The sequence below is a fragment of the Euleptes europaea genome, chromosome 3 (genome assembly GCF_029931775.1).
Source record: "Euleptes europaea isolate rEulEur1 chromosome 3, rEulEur1.hap1, whole genome shotgun sequence".
In the NCBI taxonomy this organism is placed as follows: Eukaryota; Metazoa; Chordata; class Lepidosauria; order Squamata; family Sphaerodactylidae; genus Euleptes; species Euleptes europaea.
In genome coordinates, this window is record NC_079314.1 from 26,337,540 (window position 1) to 26,354,761 (window position 17,222).

The 17,222-nt window shown below is 47.3% G+C and overlaps 1 protein-coding gene across 1 annotated transcript; it reads left to right on the forward strand.

Annotated features, from left to right (window-relative positions):
* Positions 1–1,038: 1,038 nt before the first annotated feature.
* Positions 1,039–15,187, forward strand: HMGCL (3-hydroxy-3-methylglutaryl-CoA lyase). Its single transcript, XM_056847501.1, has 9 exons — positions 1,039–1,089; positions 3,312–3,392; positions 6,751–6,858; positions 8,334–8,429; positions 9,871–10,019; positions 11,088–11,151; positions 12,728–12,916; positions 13,578–13,703; positions 15,086–15,187. The coding sequence occupies exons 1-9, from the start codon at positions 1,039–1,041 to the stop codon at positions 15,185–15,187; spliced, it is 966 nt and encodes a 321-aa protein (XP_056703479.1).
* Positions 15,188–17,222: the final 2,035 nt, after the last annotated feature.

Consider the following 17,222-nt stretch of genomic DNA (forward strand, 5'->3'; position numbering starts at 1 on the left):
TTTTGGGGGGGGGGTTCTATCTAGCGTGCCCTTTCTTTTAAACACGAAAGGCATTCCTTTGTGCGTTTTAAATCTGAAGAAGTGAGCTGCGGCTCACGAAAGCTCAGACCCTGCCAGAAAATGTTGTTAGTCTTTCAGGTGCGACTGGACTCTTGCCCTTTTCTACCAGAAAATATTTTTGCTAGTCTTTAAGGTGCGACTGGACTCTTGCCCTTTTCTACTAAAGTGAGCTTTCTGGTAGGGTATGAGCTTTTGTGAGCCACAGCTCACTTCTTCAGAAGAAGTGAGCTGTGGCTCACGAAAGCTCACACCCTGCCAGAAAATATTCTTGTTAGTCTTTAAGCTGCTACTGGACTCTTGCCCTTTTCTACTACTGCAGACAGACTAACACAGCTACACACTGTGAGTTTTAAATGAAAGGGGGAAAAAATTTTTTGCATGCCAAGTTTATTCAAAGCGACGGCCGAGGAGGAGGAGCCCCTACTTCGCGTGCAGAAAATCCCAGGTTCAATTGCCAGTTAAAGGATCTCAGGGAGCCCCAGCCAGTTGATGCTGAGATTGGTGGGCCGGCGGCCTGACTCCGGATTAGGCAGGGGTACCACTTTAAAAAGAGAACATCTCCTCCCCCCCCCTCCTCAATAAATAAATAAATAAATTTATTAAATAAATTTAAATAAATTTTAAATTTATTAAATAAATTTAAACAAATTTTATTAAATAAATTTAAATAAATTTTATTAAATAAATTTAAATAAATTTTATTAAATAAATTTAAATAAATTTTATTAAATAAATTTAAATAATTTTGCAAACCTGTCCCGGTGCCCCTGCATGGTTTCCCTTAAACCCCCAAAGCGCAAACCCCTAGCCTGCGCGCGCCATTCCCGGGGAAAACTCTCTCCCTGGGGAAAAGCGCTAGCCCCGCCCCTCCCTCTCTTCCCCGCTGCCGCGGTGGGGGAGGTCACGTGACAGGACCAAGGTCTGCCTGGCGTCACATGACCCGAGCGTTCTGCTCAGAGAGGAAGCGAGGCGGAGGAGATGGGCATGGCGAAGCGGGCGCTCCCGCGGCTGGTGGCCTCGCTGCGGCCGGTGAGTGGCTGGGCTGGGGGCTTGAACCCGTGAAGCTGCCCGATACTGAATCAGGCCCTCGGTCCATCAAAGTCAGTATTGTCTACTCAGACCGGCAGCTGCTCTCCAGGGTCTCAGGCAGGGGTCTTTCCCATCACCTACCTGCCTAGTCCCTTTAACTGGAGATGCCGGGGACTGAACCTGGGACCTCCTGCATGCCAAGCAGATGCTCTACCACTGAGCCACAGCCCCTTTCCATAGCTCTCCAGGGTCTCAGGTAGAGGTCATTCACATCACCTCCTTGCCTAGTCCCTTTGACTGGAGATGCCGGGGATTGAACCTGGGACCTTCTGCATGCCGAGCAGAGGCTCTGCCACTGAGCCACGGCCCCTCCCCGAGCTCTCGCTTGGATGGGAAGGTGGGCTGCTGGTCTCTGTCCCCTTCCTTCAGCAGAGCTTCGTTCTAAACGGTGGGGAGTTAACTTTCCACCTCCCCCCGAAAAAAAGCCCTTCCAGAGACTGCCAGTGTGCAGTCGAGATCCGAGTTCAAATCCTGCCCCAACCAGGAAGAATGTCTGGGTTCCCTAGTCCAGTTCGAATGTTATAGCAAACATGCGTACATCCTGCATGTATGCGTGTGCACCTGTTTGTAAGAGGTAGTGGGCATCTCGAACTCCGAATAGGGGAGAATGTTGCGACTTCTCTGTATTGGAAGCAGAGTGGAGGGGATCCGTGTGCGCGCACACCTCGGAGCCTGTGTGAACAAGGAAGTTCTTGTATGGAACCTAAACTCAAACTTACAGGATGCCAAGTGTAGGGAATGGTGGTGTCAGGGCCGTTTTCTCAAAGTAGCACATGGCAATGCATTCTGTCAACAAACAGTCACAATCTACTGATGTGAGAGTAAGCAAATGCATGAATGAAAGGGGAAGCTCAGCCAAAGCATAGCATGACATTGGGGACTGGTGCTTTGTGTGGCTGTGGGGTGGGGGAATCTTAGCTGACAAGCAGCTTGGAGCCAAACAGTCAGGTTCTGTAGAGTGACCCTGCGTGGCTCGGTGCTACAACCTGTGAGTTCAGAAAGGGGCAAGAGCCCAGCTGGCGGAACTGTAATATCCTGCCTCATGAGGGCAGCCCAGTGTTCCCCTTTAAAAAGAGCGGGGAGGCTGAAGAAATTCTTCAAGCTAGTCCATGCCAGAAGCTTTCTAGTCTGTTGCTTGGTCTGTGGCGATGATCAGGGGCCTGGAGATCAAGCCCTGTGAGGAAAGCCTGAGGGAGTTGGGAATGCTTAGTCTGGAGAAGGGGTTGAGGGGGGGGGGGCTGATTGTTGTCTTGAAGTATTTGAAGGGTAAGGAGCTGTTCCTGTTGGCAGTAGAGGACAGGACTCTGGGTTTAAATCATGGGTTTAAATTGCAGGCGGAAGGGTATCAGCTGGATATTAGGAAAATGTTTGTACAGTAAGAGTTGTTCGACAGTGGAATCCAGCTACCTAGGGAAGAGGTGAGCTCCCCCTCACTGGCAGTCTTTAAGCAGAGGCTGGACAAGCACTTGCAGGATGCTCTAGGTTGATCCTGCATTGAGCAGGGGGTTGGACTAGGTGACCTGTATGGCCCCTTCCAACCCTATGATTCTATGACTGAGGTGGTGACCCTAGACTGAGATGGGCAACTTTTTTGCCTCGGTCTACTACTGAAGGCTCCAGGTTGGAAACCAGCTCTTCCTGTTTACAGTTCTGGTAATTTTAACCATTTTGCAGCTGCAGGGTGTTGAGCTGATGCTCTTGTCAAATTGAGGTCTGGATGAGAAGCTCCTGTGCATCAGATGTGGCCCCTGGGTTGCAATTTGCCCACGTGTGTCCTCTACAGCTAGAGTAACAATGATCCTTCAGTTTCTCATACACTAAAGGTATCATTACTGACCCATGGGGTGATGTCACATCCTGACATTTACTAGGCAGACTATGTGTAGGGGGTGGTTTGCCATTGCCCTCCCCAGTCATTTACATTTTACCCCCAGCAAACTGGGTACTCATTTTACCAACCTCGGAAGGATGGAAGGCTGAGTCAACCTTGAGGCGGCTACCTGAAACTGACTTCCGTTGGGATCGAACTCAGGTCGTGAGCAGAGCTTTTGACTGCAGTGCTGCAGCCACATTAGGCATGTTAAATGAGGTGTGTGTGAAAATGTAATACTAACCCCTGCTTTGATTATCTTTTCTCACCCACTTGTCCCTTTTTCTTACAGCTCAGCTCGACAGCTAGTACGCTTCCCAGGCACGTTAAAATAGTTGAGGTTGGTCCACGGGATGGCCTGCAAAATGAAAAGGTATGTAAGAACATCAGAGCTGCCCTGCTGGATCAGGCCAGTGGCCTGTGTAGTACAGAATCTGGTTTCACACAGTTCTCCTGGAGGGTCAACAAAGAGAGGCTGAAATCTTCCCCGATGCTGCCTCACAGCACTGGTATACTGCCTCTGAGTGTGGAAGTTCCCTTTACTCATCATGCCTAGCATGATGAGTAAAGGAGAGCTCACCACCTCCTGAAGAAGCCTGTTCCACTGAGGAACCACTCTAACTGTTAGAAAGTTTAGACAGAAACTCTTTTATCTAATTTCAACCCATTGGTTCTGATCCAACCTTCTGGGTCAACAGAAAACAACTCCACACCATCCTCTGTATGACAGCCCTTGGAGACCTTGAAGATAGTTATCTTCTCATATCTTCTCAGGAGAGCCAGCGTGGTGTAGTGGTTAAGGACGGTGGCTTGGAGCGGTGGAGTCTGATCTGGAGAACCGGGTTTGATTCCCCACTTCTTCACATGAGTAGCGGAGGCTAATCTTGTGAACTGGATTTGTTTCCCCACTCCTACACACGAAGCCAGCTGGGTGACCTTGGGCAAGTCATTCTCAGCCTCAGCTACCTCACAGGGTGTCTGTTGTGGGGAGGGGAAGGGAAGGTGATTGTAAGCCGGTTTGATTCTCCCTTAAGTTGCAGAGAAAGTCGGCATATAAAACCCAACTCTTCTTCTTCATATCTCTTCAAAACCATTTATGCTCGTGGCCATCCAACTGAACATGGCTTGCACCTGCAGTTTACAGTGTTCTTTTGCTGATCTCCTGATTACTGAACCTTCTGATTCTCAAACCGTCTTATTACAACAACATAAATACTAGGATTTTTCAGTTGTTGAAGCACAACAATTCCACCTTCGCCTTGCATCTTGCATTCCATTTTCTATGCAAACCAAACACATTGGTTAACAGAAATGTGCCAGGGTAGATCAACAGGTTGTGTACAACCTAGGATCAAAATCTCAGCTTGGCCATGGTTTCACTGGACAGAAACCCTCGGGCAAGCTGCATTTGCATATGCTCAACTCCTCATTTTAGACTTTAGATAAAATAGCCTGGGGAAAAAAATCTGTGTCACCTGCCTCTTGGCTGATGAGAACATTGGTGACTGCAGAAACCAGATTTCAATTGACACGCATAAGCATTTTGTGATTTTTGATATAACTAATGTCAGGCATGTGTGTGTGCAATAGTATATGTAATGGCTGTGGGATCCCAGGTCAAATGTGTCCTAAATAACCTTGATTGTGTATCTGTAAAATGTGGAAGGGAGGGGGGCTGGCACTGCCAAGAGAATGCCCTCAAAATGCCTCCATGAAGGATGTGAAAGAACTAGGTGGAGGGACCTGGGGAGGGGCTGCGGCTCAGTGGTAAGCATCCGCTTGGTATAAAGAAGGTCCCAGGTTCAATCCCCGGCCTCTCCAGTTAAAGGGACTAGGCAAGTAGGTGATGTGAAAGGCCTCTGCCTGAGACCCTGGAGAGCCGCTGCCAGTCTGAGTAGACAGTACTGACTGGATGGACCAAGGGTCTGATTCAGTATAAGGCAGCTTCATGTGTTCATGTGACCTTGAGACCCTACGGCGGAGATGTAATTTTTATTCAGGGGCAGAGTGGGCTCAGTGGCAGAGCTGTATCTTTGAATGCAGAAGGTCCCAGGTTCAGTCCCCAGCATCTTCAGTGGGTGGTAGGTGCTGAGAAAGCCCTTTCTTTGCTTGAGACCCCAGGGAGTTGTTGCTGCTCAGAGCAGAGAGAGAGAGAGAGATGGGCCAGCGGTATGAGACAGCTTCCTAGTTCAACCAGCGGAGGCTGCTCAGTTGGGTAAAGGTGAGCACTGACGTCTTTGAAATCTCTACTCTGCCGTAATCTGAGAGTGGCTGGGGAACATTTGTGTAATATTGACTCTCCTGTGTTTACCGGTTCTAAAGTCAGTTGTGCGCCATCGGGTTGCAACAAGGGGAAATCTTTGCCCTTCTGGCCAGGTGCCTGGTTGGCAAGACTCCTGGTTACGGAAAAGCAAGTTAAAGTAGGCCTTCTGTATATGTTAACTAACTATGCACGAGATGCATAATATTTGAGAGGAAACCAGTTACAATAACATTAAAATTAAAGGAAGATGAAAGGGTTAAATGAACCCTTTCAATATCTTTTTTTTAAAATCACACCTATTCCTTCTCTCATCTCTGATATGTTAGTCTATCTCACCAGCAAATTTGTTCATCATATGTAGTACTCAAGAGTAGGACCTTCACTTCCCTCTCCCTTCCATGCAGCTCATTTTCATATGTGCCTCTGGTGCTATAGTTTTCTGAATTTCTCCGGATTTACAGGTGTTTATTTCGTATTTTCACTTGGATTGAACCCCCTACTTGATTAACTTTTCTTTTTGCCTTTGCAAGGTCAAAACATGGGTTACTGAATCTAGTTACTGCATTGTTTGGGGCTGGTTTGTTTGTTTTTGTTTGTTTGTTTGCAACCCTTCAACCTTTGGATTTTTTGATATACACAGGAATATGTTCAGAATTAAATTACCCACAAATGTGGTGGACATTGCAAAATCTTTGTGCATCTAGAAATGATGTGAAGTTTGATACATTAATGATTTTTGGCTTCTTAGTAAATACTTTTTGCTTTCACTTTTTGTAATTTCTGCAGTGAGGACTAGAAAGCCACTTTAAAAAAAAGAATGCTATGATCTTAGGATTCCAAGAACCTACAGGCCATGTGTAACATGTATGGAACCCAGGCTCGGTCCATGTGTCACACACCTTGACTTAGATTAAAAAAAGGTAAAGGTCCCCTGTGCAAGCACCAGGTCATTCCTGACCCATGGGGTGACGTCACATCCCGACATTTCCTAGGCAGACTTTGTTTGGGGGTGGTTTGCCAGTGCCTTCCCCAGTCATCTTCCCTTTACCCCCAGCAAGCTGGGTACTAATTTCACCGACCTCGGAAGGATGGAAGGCTGAGTCGACCTTGAGCCGGCTACCTGAAACCAACTTCTGTTGGGATCGAACTCAGGTCGTGAGCAGAGCTTTTGACTGCAGTACTGCAGCTTAACACTCTGGGCCACGGGGCTCCTTGACTTAGATTACATGGACATAAATGTGTTGCTTAATTTTTGTCTTTCCTTATTTAGCACTGCCAAATCCCTCACTGTGGCTAAGATTTTATGCATCCAGATATGGGCCTTTCTGAAAACGTATGGGAGAGCTTTGTCCTGAACAAAATACACTTGTATTTTCATTCCAGTATAAGATTAAAAGGAGGGGGGAAATAATGTTATAGACTTTTTGTCAGTGAAGAATATTTATCTCTTTTTCTTTTTTCTTTGTAGAACATTGTTCCCACTCAAGTGAAAATAGACTTTATCAACATGCTGTCAGAAACTGGTCTTTCGGTCATAGAAGCTACCAGTTTTGTGTCTCCTAAATGGGTCCCTCAGGTTAGTAGTGATAATAACTCCCATCTCAAAGAGTTGCTAGTGTGTGAGTCAGGTAACGGCGTAGGGCAGACAGCATGGGTTTGTCCCTGGGAAACCGAGGTTTGAACCCCTGTTGGTCTGCCTCGTTTCCTTCACTGAGTCATGTGCATGAATTGTGAAATTATTGTATACCCTTAACTAGAGTTGTGAAAGCCCAGGCTTTACCTACCTATTTTTCCTCTTTTTTTCATTCCTTTTCCAGTTTGAGAAATTGAGACACGGTGTAAAATGGGGGGGGGGTATTTTTTTCAGTGGGCACTTTCACACATACTGAATAATGCACTTTCAATGCACTTTAACTATTGTTTGCAAGTGGATTTTGCTGTTTCACGCAGTAAAATCCAGCTGCAAAGTACACAGAAAGTGGATTGAATGTGCATTATTCAGCATGTGTGAAAGTGCCCAGTGTTTTTCATCTCCCTACCATACCTTCACAACGGTAAACTTAACTACTGGATTAATAATTCTAGTTGAAAGGACTGTAGGTTCTTCACATATTTTGCTATGGGCTGGGCTCCTCAGCCTTGACCCAGAAGGAATTAAAATTTGTCAAACTAGACAGTCCTGATTCTGTGTTCAGAATACATTGTGCAGCTGGAGCAGGTTCATTCTCTCTCCTTTTGCGTTTTTGGCTGTCGCATAGTTTTGTTTGGGCTTCGCTAGTTATGGAGAGAGCGCTGAAAACACATCCCCCATCCACAAAGCCGTCAGGCGTTTCCCGCGATCTCAGCAGGCGTTATCCATACAAGTTTCTCATAACTCTGCCATCATGAGGGCTAGAAACAGAGCTGCTGTTCCTCACCAGTGCGAATGAGAGCTCTGGATCTGTGTGCTGCTGGGCGCGTGTCAGCAGAAGGACTTGGAAGCATTTGTTCCTGATGAGTGGATCAGTGGTCTCCTTGGTTGCAGTGGAGAGATGGGGCTTTCACAGGTGGCTCTCTCGTACTTTCTAAGCATGGAGTCGGTAACTGCGAAGCTTCTGGAGAACCGGGTTTGATTCTCCACTCCTTCACATGAGCTGCGGAGGCTAATCTGGTGAACTGGATTTGTTTCCCCACTCCTACGCATGAACCCAGTTGGGTGACCTAGGGCTAGTCACAGCTCCCTTAGAGCTCTCTCAGCCTCACCTACCTCACAGGGTGTCTGTTGTGGGGAGGGGAAGGGAAGGTGATTGTAAGGTGGTTTGATTCCTCCTTAAGTGGTAGAGAAAGTCGGCATATAAAAACCAGCTTTTCTTCTTCTTCAGCAGTTGGAGGCAAAATGGTAATTTCAGGGAGCAGAATGGTCAGTAATGTCTTAAGGTAATTTAGGGAGGTTCAGAACATTGAGGTTGGCTTGTTTGTGTGTGTGCGCGCATTGGGAGCTAAGAACTTTTTTATGTGCCTCTGCAGCAGGTTTAATACACTTTTAAAAATGCACTTTATGTTTTTATGTAGATGGCAGACCACGCTGAAGTCATGCAAGGAATCCGCAAGGTTTCGGGCATCAACTACCCTGTTCTGACCCCCAATCTTAAAGGTTTTCAAGCAGCGGTAAGGGCAGCCTGCAAGACAGAGGCTTCAAGCCAGTGTGGTGTAGTGGTTAAGAGCAGTGGTTTGGGGCAGTGGACTCTGATCTGGAGAACTGGATTTGATTCCCTACTCCTCCACATGAGCGGCTAGTCACAGCTCTCTCAGCTCGCCTACATCACAGGGTGTCTGTTGTGGGGAGAGAAAGGGAAGGTGATTGTAAGCCGGTGTGATTCTGCCTGAAGTGGCATATAAAAGCCAACTCTTCTTCTTCAAGGATTGGAGATCCTAAAGTGGGAAGTGCATATCTGTGGCTGTGGTTACACATCCTTGTTCCTTCATGTCTCTGGAGTTCTTTTTTTATGCGCTGAACTCCCTCGTCTGCAAAGACTGTTTATTTCAGTGGACGAAGCAGGTTCATGACTGTGCAGTTTCATAGCAGCCCTGTTCACAAGTTTCAGCAAATGGGCACATGATCCATGTACAACATGCACTTTGTTCTTTATGCGTGAATTGAGTAATTCTCGTGCTCCAGTGAGCGCACATACATGTGATACAGATCCTAGTTTTATCCAGGTGCCGGTCTCCGGTTTCATTCCCAAAACAAACGCACGTTGGCTCTTACTTACAAACAGATGCGTGCATGTACAGGCATGGTGCGTGTGTGTTGAATGTAAGCTTGTGAACAGGGCTCTTGTCTTCCTTCACTGAAGTTAATAGAGTGGCCCCAGCACCTGGTCAGGGTGCAGCCGGAGCTCTGAATTTGGGCAGTAAGAGTTTGGGGGGCGGTAGTGTGTAAAAACCCTGAGCTCTTTAGAGAAGGAGTGGTTATGCATTGCAGCCAATCACTCACCTACCTCGCAGGGTGGGGGTTATGACCATAAAATGGAAGGGAAGGGTTAACAATATTGCTAGCTGCTTTGGATTCCCCCAATGGGGGAGAAAAGTGAGGTATAAATATCTATGTAAATGAATTGTATTACATTTTTAAATGGTAGGCAAAAACCTCTGTAATCTTTGAATTCCACTGCATGGTTAGATGAAGTCTGACCAGTGTAACTAGAGGGGTGAAATTCCTGTGCTGTGCTTCCTTTAAAAACACACACAACTTGACTTTGTGGTCCATTGCTTTCAAAAAGTTTGGGGCCTGATTTTGAGGTGTCTGCTGCTGTCTTACCGCAAAAGTGAATCTTACCAGGTTCTCCTGCTGTCTGAATTGTATGTTCAGAATTCTTTTAGACCGTGACACAAAAATGTAAAATATCCTATGAAATTTCAGTTTAAGTGGCATAACCAGCCCTTATCCCAAGAGTCAACACAGGTGAAGATCTTGCCAGGTTTCTGGCAGGTGTCCAGTTTTGGGCTTCAGTTGAGTCTCTGGGGCTGGTAGGAGGTCGTTTGTAGGTGCGGACTGAGTTTGTTGTTGAGCTCTTCTTTAAGTTGGACCCCCCTTATGTGTGAGCAGGTGGCAGCAGGAGCCAAGGAGGTGTCGATCTTTGGAGCGGCCTCGGAGCTCTTCACGAAGAAGAACATCAACTGCTCCATTGACGAAAGCCTGCAGAGATTCAGCGATGTGCTGAGTGCGGCGAAAGAAGCCAGCATCCCAGTCCGAGGGTGAGAGAGGGGGGTGGATGCCAGCTTCGAGTACTGAAGGGTGTCTCTATTTGTTAATCTGCTGTGATGTTGAAACCAGAAGCGCCGACTGGTGGGTGGTGGAGGAAGTGAAGCGGGAAAAGCCCCAGCTCATGTGCCTATTTGAAAGGTGGGGGAGCAACATGGCTGAGTGATGGAGTGCTTTGCCTGCAGAAGGTCCCAGGTTCAATCCTTAGCATCTCCCATTAAAAGGATCAGGTAGGAGGTGATGGGAAAGACCTTAACCCCAAGGCCCTGGAGAGGTACTGCTAAATAGAGTCGATAAGACAGTTCTTGATAGACCCAATAGGCTGATTCCATAGAAGGCAGCTTCACAGGCAGGCTGGGAGGACAAAACAGTCTAGGAAGTACTCCTACCTTTCTTCACCTGCCGTATCCCCCTGGCTAGGTGATTCATGGCACCAGAACTTGCTGCTTCAGCCCAGCAAAATGTGAATCACCTGGGCTTGGCAGCCTCCTACCATCCGGCAGCAGTTTGTGCTCGATGGCCCACTCTCCTGACCATGTAGGGCAGGCTCAGGAGAGGTGGCTTCTCAGGCTATCAGCCTACTGGGACTTCCCTTGCTGGCCATAAAGGCCAATCTGACACACAGCTTCATGAAATCGGCATATAAAAACCAACTCTTCTTCTTCAGTCTTCTTTCCCAACGTGACCAGCCAGTTAGTCTTGGGTCTCATCTAAGTAAGCAACTGTCTTATGACAGTGAATTCCATAAGTCACTTGCATAAAAGAGTTCCATTGAGATAGCTTTGCAGTAAGGAAAGCCTTCTCCTGGCTGGGTCTCCTGGCAGAAAGGGGCAGGCGGTGGGCCGTGTCCATTTTCATCTTGCAAACACAACTGTTTGGGGGAGTCGGTGCTGTGTGTGGGTTGAACTACCCCTAGGTTTCCCTTGGGTAGCTTTTGCTAAAACTCCCCATGCCCACTTCTTTTGCAGAAGGGGGCCCAGTTTCTGGGTTGGGAAAAGCTATTGGCAGCGCCTCTCCCTGAACAGGATATAGTAACACAAGTTTTCTCCCCCTGCTTGCAGGTACGTCTCCTGCGTCCTTGGCTGTCCTTACGAAGGAAAGATTGCTCCAGCTAAAGTAGCAGAGGTGAGTGCCTGCTGTCCTTTGCCACAGACATTTTCATGATGTCTCAGACACATCCAGCATGAACATTGGGGGACTTGAGAAAGAGGAGGGAGGGGGCTTCTTGCCCTGGTATTCTCAGTCATTTTGGCTGCTCAGTCGTTTTGGGTTTTGTTGATACTCCAGGTTTATGCTTTTGTGAGTTGTGTGGGGAAAGCAAGTTGTGTTTGTAGAAATGTGTGTCGCAGAGAGTCCCGAACTGTCCTGTACGGAGTCCCGCCCCACCTTGTATCAGCCTGTCCCATGTCTGGTACTCCTTTCATCTTTGGAAGCTCTGCTTTGGGTGCCCAAGCCTTCTGAGATTAGGCAGGTGGCAACCCGGGAGAGGACCTTCTCGGTCATGGCACCAAAACTCTGGAACTCTCTCCCCAGAGAGACTCGGATGTCCCTTTCTGTTGCCATTTTCTGCCAGCAGATGGAGACATTTTCTGCCAGTAGGTGGAGGGATCCATGCTTTCTGCCCAGTGTTTTAATTGCTGGTTTTAGTTGTTTTAATGATGTGCCTTTTGTTGGTTTCAATGCTTTTCAATATATGTTTTTATTATGTATGTTTTTTAATCTGTTATCTGCCTTGGTGGTCCTGATCGGGGCAGAAGGGCAGGGTATAAATTTTGTATAGTCAATGACACGGCATGAGGGATGGGCAAATGAATGGCTTAATTCTGAGACAGAGGATAAGCTGTTCTAGTTTTTGAAACTCTTGTCTGGATGTGCTGGATGGAAGTGGTTGTCACAGGCCTGTTTGTGCTTCATCATGGCATCTTGAGTGTTGTGTGAAAGTACCCTTTATTGACTTAACACAGAAGCAGTGTTTTACTATTGGGCATTAGGGGGCACTCTGATGTAAGTAGGATGCTGCTGTGTGAGGCAAAGGGGATTTGGGAGGCACCATTCAGATGAGCACCATTTAGCAAATGAATGAATGCTGGTTCCAGCTGCAACAATAGCCGATTAAAAATGAGGAGGGGGGTCTTGAACACATAAAGCTGCCTTACACTGAATCAAACCCTCGGTTCATCAAAGGCAGTATTGTCTACTCAGACCGGCAGTGGCTCTCTAGGGTCTCAGGCAGAGGTCTTTCACATCACCTACTTGCATCTACTTGCAAATGGGCCCCATGGCGCATAGTGTTAAGCTGCAGTACTGCAGTCAAAAGCTCTGCTCACGACCTGAGTTCGATCCCGACGGAAGTCGGTTTCAGGTAGCCGACTCAAGGTTGACTCAGCCTTCCATCCTTCCAAGGTCGTAAAATGAGTACCCACCTTGCTGGGGGTAAAGGGAAGATGACTGGGGAAGGCACTGGCAAACCACCCCACAAACAAAGTCTGCCTTGGAAAAGTCGGGATGTGACGTCACCCCATGGGCCAGGAATGACCCGGTGCTTGCACAGGAGACCTTTACCTTTTTACTTGCAGCTTAGCTGCAGAAGATGAATATGGGAAGCTAAGAAAGGAGCTTCCATTGGTTTCAGACCTTTTTGAGGGAACGAGATCCTGAAAACCAGATGCCCCTCCTGTAACTCTTCTGTTCTTTGTTGCAGGTATCAAAGAAAATGTATGCCATGGGGTGCTATGAGATTTCCCTGGGTGACACCATTGGAGTTGGGACGCCTGGCAACATGAAGGAGATGCTCTCTGCGGTCATGAAGGAGATTCCTGTCGGGGCTATTGCAGTGCATTGCCATGATACTTACGGGCAGGCCCTTGCCAACACGCTGGTGGCGCTCCAGGTGGGTTTCTCCCCAGTAGAGTTTCCAACCTCCAGGTACTAGCTGGAGATCTCCTCCTATTTCAACTGATCTCCAGCCGATAGAAATCAGTTCCCCTGGAGAAAATAGCCGCTTTGGCTCTATGGCATTGAAGTCCCTCCCCAAACCCCACCCTCCTCAGGCTCCGCCCCAAAAATCTCCAGGTATTTCCCAACCCAGAGCTGGCAACCCTACTCCCCAGTGTTTAGGGCTCCACAGTCAAAGGCATCATTAGCTAAAAAAGATAGGTGGCTCAAGCAATATGGGCAAGCAAGCTACATAAAGGAAATGACCCAAACAGAGTGGGTTGTTGGCCAGCCTAACAGAAGGGTGGGGAATTAGCCCCCCCACACATGACCCCCCCATCAGACTTGCTTATAAAGTGGGATGCACCCACAAAACCCTTCCATAGAGAATGTTTGTGCCTTGTCTGCCACAACTGCACCCTTCAGAACTGTGTCTTGCAGTCCTGGCTCCTTCTGATGCTCAAAATAAACAACATGGTTTTGAAGTCAAAAGCCTTGAGGGGGGGTGTTTTCCTGAGTCCACATCGTCATATTTGAGTTGGTCAGCCCATGCCGCTGTAAGTTCCTGGAGAGAAACTTGGCAAGCAGCTTCTGGAGAGGTTGCCTTTCTTTTGCAGATGGGCGTGAGCGTGGTTGATTCCTCAGTGGCCGGTCTCGGGGGCTGCCCCTACGCACAAGGAGCGTCCGGGAATGTGGCAACTGAAGATATGGTGTACATGCTTGAGGGCCTGGGCATCCATACAGTAAGTCTGCCATTTTAATTTTTGCTCATTTCGAGCTGTAACCAGGAGTGGGTGCTTTCTGCTGGGGCTAAATATGTTCCTCGTTTTAGAGGCGGTGGTAAGATGTGTTTGTTCTGTCTTTTGGATGCTGAAAGCTTGCGGCTTCAGCCTGTCCTGCTATTTTTTTGTACTTTAATTTTAAAATATGTATATGCCTGCCTTTCCCCTGACAGCTCAGGACCCATGGTGGATAACAACAGTAACTGCACAGTACATTAAAACTGTATTCAGACATTTAAAAACATTAAACAATACATGAAAGTAACCAGTCTCTAAAGCACCCTGTTTATAGCCAGGAAAACATTCCCTTTTGCCAAAGGAGACACAGAACTGCCCTGAAAGCTCTCTGGAATTACTCTGTTTTACAGCCTTCCCGTAAAGCCTGGAAGGTTGAAGTCCCCCGTGGCCGCCTCCAGGAGTTTGTGGCACAGGCAGGACTTATATCTTTATGGGTACAATTCACACTCTCTGACCTTTCAGAAAAGTTCCCAAGTCAGCTAACAGCAGAAACTCAAGAAAAATTAAAAGCCTTCAAATTAAACATAGCTATAACAGGCATTTTAAAATATAACAATAAAAGCGGGAGGGGAGAGGTGAATCAGGAAAGCATGCATGTCATTCATTAAAAGATTGGGAGAATAAAATCATTTTCACCTGGCACTAGAAAGGGTCAAAATTGGTGCCAGGTGGATATCCCTGGGGAAGAGTATGCTGTAACTGGGGTGCCACCATTAAGGCTAGGAGATAACTGCATTCATGGTTGCAATAACTGGCTGTCTCCAGGGGTCCATTGCACATGGGTTCTTGTTTTCAGAACATGCAAGATCAGTTACAGGTTGAATACTGGCTGTCTTTAAGCAGAGGCTGGACAGGCAGTTGTCAGGGATGCTCTAGGCTGATCCTGCATTAAGCAGGGGGTTGGACTAGATGGCCTGTATGGCCCCGTCCAACTCTATGATTCTATAATATCCCTTATCCGAAATACTTTGGATCAGAAGTATTTCAGATTTTGTTTTTTGTTTTTTTGTTTTTTTTTGGATTTTTGAATATTTGTATATACATAATGAGATCTTGGGGACGGGGACCCAAGACTAAACACTTACGTTGAGGATCGGGGGCAAAAAAAAAAAACCACTGTGAGTAATGCATTGTGGGGAACCTGCCATTGGTGCAACCAACCTGCACATGTGCTGTTTTATTACCCTTTGTGGGCATGCTTGCTCAGGGGAAACTGTTGGCTCAAAAAGTTTTGGATTTTTGAGCATTTTGAGTATTGGATTTTCGGATAAGGGATACTCAACCTGTATGCTTCTCCTCTCTCTCTCCCCCCCTTTCCTTTGAAGGGTGTAGACCTACCAAAGCTCCTGGAAGCCGGCTCCTTCATCTGCAAAGCGTTGAACAGGAAGACCAGTTCAAAAGTGGCTCAGGCGTCTTGCAAACTGTGAAATGGGGCCGTGCCTTTTCCAGACTTGCTTGGGGGGCAAAAGGGCAGCGGTGACCTGGCATCTGCCATGGTGGGTCCAGCTCACCTAATTTTATTGAAGCACTCTTTGCCAGTGTCGGGACTAGGCGCCATTGGTCTGGGGCACTGTCTGCACTTGAACCTCGCTGGATCCCTGGGGCCTCTGACGAAATCTCTAGTTCTGCTGGTTGCTGCTGGCCTCCGAGGAGCAAACTTGTTGCCAGGGAAAACAGTCCTTGGTTCCGGCTGGTCTGCATGCCTCTTCTGAGCCGACTTCTCAGTTTGGGGTAATGCTGCATTGGAAGAAACCATCCTCTTGGGACGAACTGGGTATCAAACTGGTAGTCCTCCCAGCATCCATTGCGTCCAGCCCCTTCCCCGTGGCATTTCGGCACATGCTGACTGAACCGTCAAATCCAGGCAGCAGCACACTCATTGGCGGGAAAGAATACGGTGGAGCAAAATCAGTCGATCGTTGAATTGTGCCACTTACGGATTGATGCGGGGCGACTGAGTCGCCTTTGAAGTCATCTGACTAAAAGTGCACTTCCATCCTGCAGTACACTGGTCTTAATCCACTTTTTGCTGTCTGGCATTTTATGAAGGCCTGTGTTAAAGGGGAGACCGCTGGCCGTGTATTCTAGCAGGTCACCAGTTTCCCAGGGAGAATTCCAGCCACACTGGTGGTACAAACATGCATTTGTTTTGAAGAGCTCCATTGGGCAAGGAATGGTTCAATGAGACATGCAAGTCCTGTGCCTTTTCCAAACAGAATTACTCCTGTGAACTCAATCATTGGCAGCCAGTTTAATGAAAAGAACGTTTCTTCTTTCTTGGCCTTTTTTTATTAAAACCTATTGTTTTCTTTAAATTTATTTAAGAAATATTTAGTTCCCTAATAAAGGAAGTTTCTGTTTCAGCCGACTCCTTTTCTTTCATATCGAAACTGCCCTTAAAAAAAAAAAGATTCTCTCTATCCTAAATGCTTTTTACATATTGATTGACAAAAGTAATGCCGTGTTCAATTATTAGAAGAAGAGTTGCTTTTTATATGCTGACTTTCTCTACCACTTAAGGAAGGACCAAACCAGTTTAGTCACCTTCCCTTCCCCAAAGTAGACACCGTGAGAGGTGGGTGGGGCTGTGAGAACTGTGACTAGCCCAGGGTCACCCAGCTGGCTTCATGAGGAGTGGGGAATCAAACGCAGTTCTCCAGATCAGAGTCCACCTCTCCAAACCACCGTTCTTAACCACTACACCATGCTGGCTCTCTGAAAGAGCCACTTTTAGAAGGAGTATGTTTTTATATGCCAACTTTCTCTACCACTTAAGGAAGAATCAAACTGGCTTACAATCACCTTCCCTTCCCCACAACAGACACCCTGTGAGGTAGGTGGGGCTGAGAGAGGTCTAAGAGTTGTGACTAGCCCAAGGTCACCCAGCTGCTTCATGTGTAGCAGTGGGGAAACAAATCCAGTTCACCAGATTAGCATTTGCTGCTCATGTGGAAGAGGGGAATCAAACCCGGCTCTCCAGATCAAAGTCCACCACTCCAAACCACTGCTCTTAACCGCTACACCACACTGGTTACCATTCATATTTTCAAGCGGGACCACCCCTCCCAAAAACGTAGCAAATCCCTATCCCAGTTCAGGGGGTTTTAATTTCAGTTTTTAACAGTTTTCAAACCCTGTCACATGAGGGACTGTGGCCAAGCCGAGGCAGCTACCTTGTTTGAAGCGCTGGATGTATCTTAAATGGAGGGTGATGTGGTTTGGGGTTTTTTTGTCTCCCCAGTGGGGACCCAAAGGGGTCCTCCATTTCATCATCACAACAACCCTGTGAGGTAGGTTAGACTGAGAGTATGTGACTGGCCCAAGGTCACCCAGCAAGCTTCCATGGCACAGCAGGGATTTGAACCTGGGTTTCCCAGATCTTGCCCCACACTCTAACCTAGCGTTTCTCAACCTTTTTACCCTTGCGGAACCCTTGAAATAATGTCTTGGGGAACCCCTACA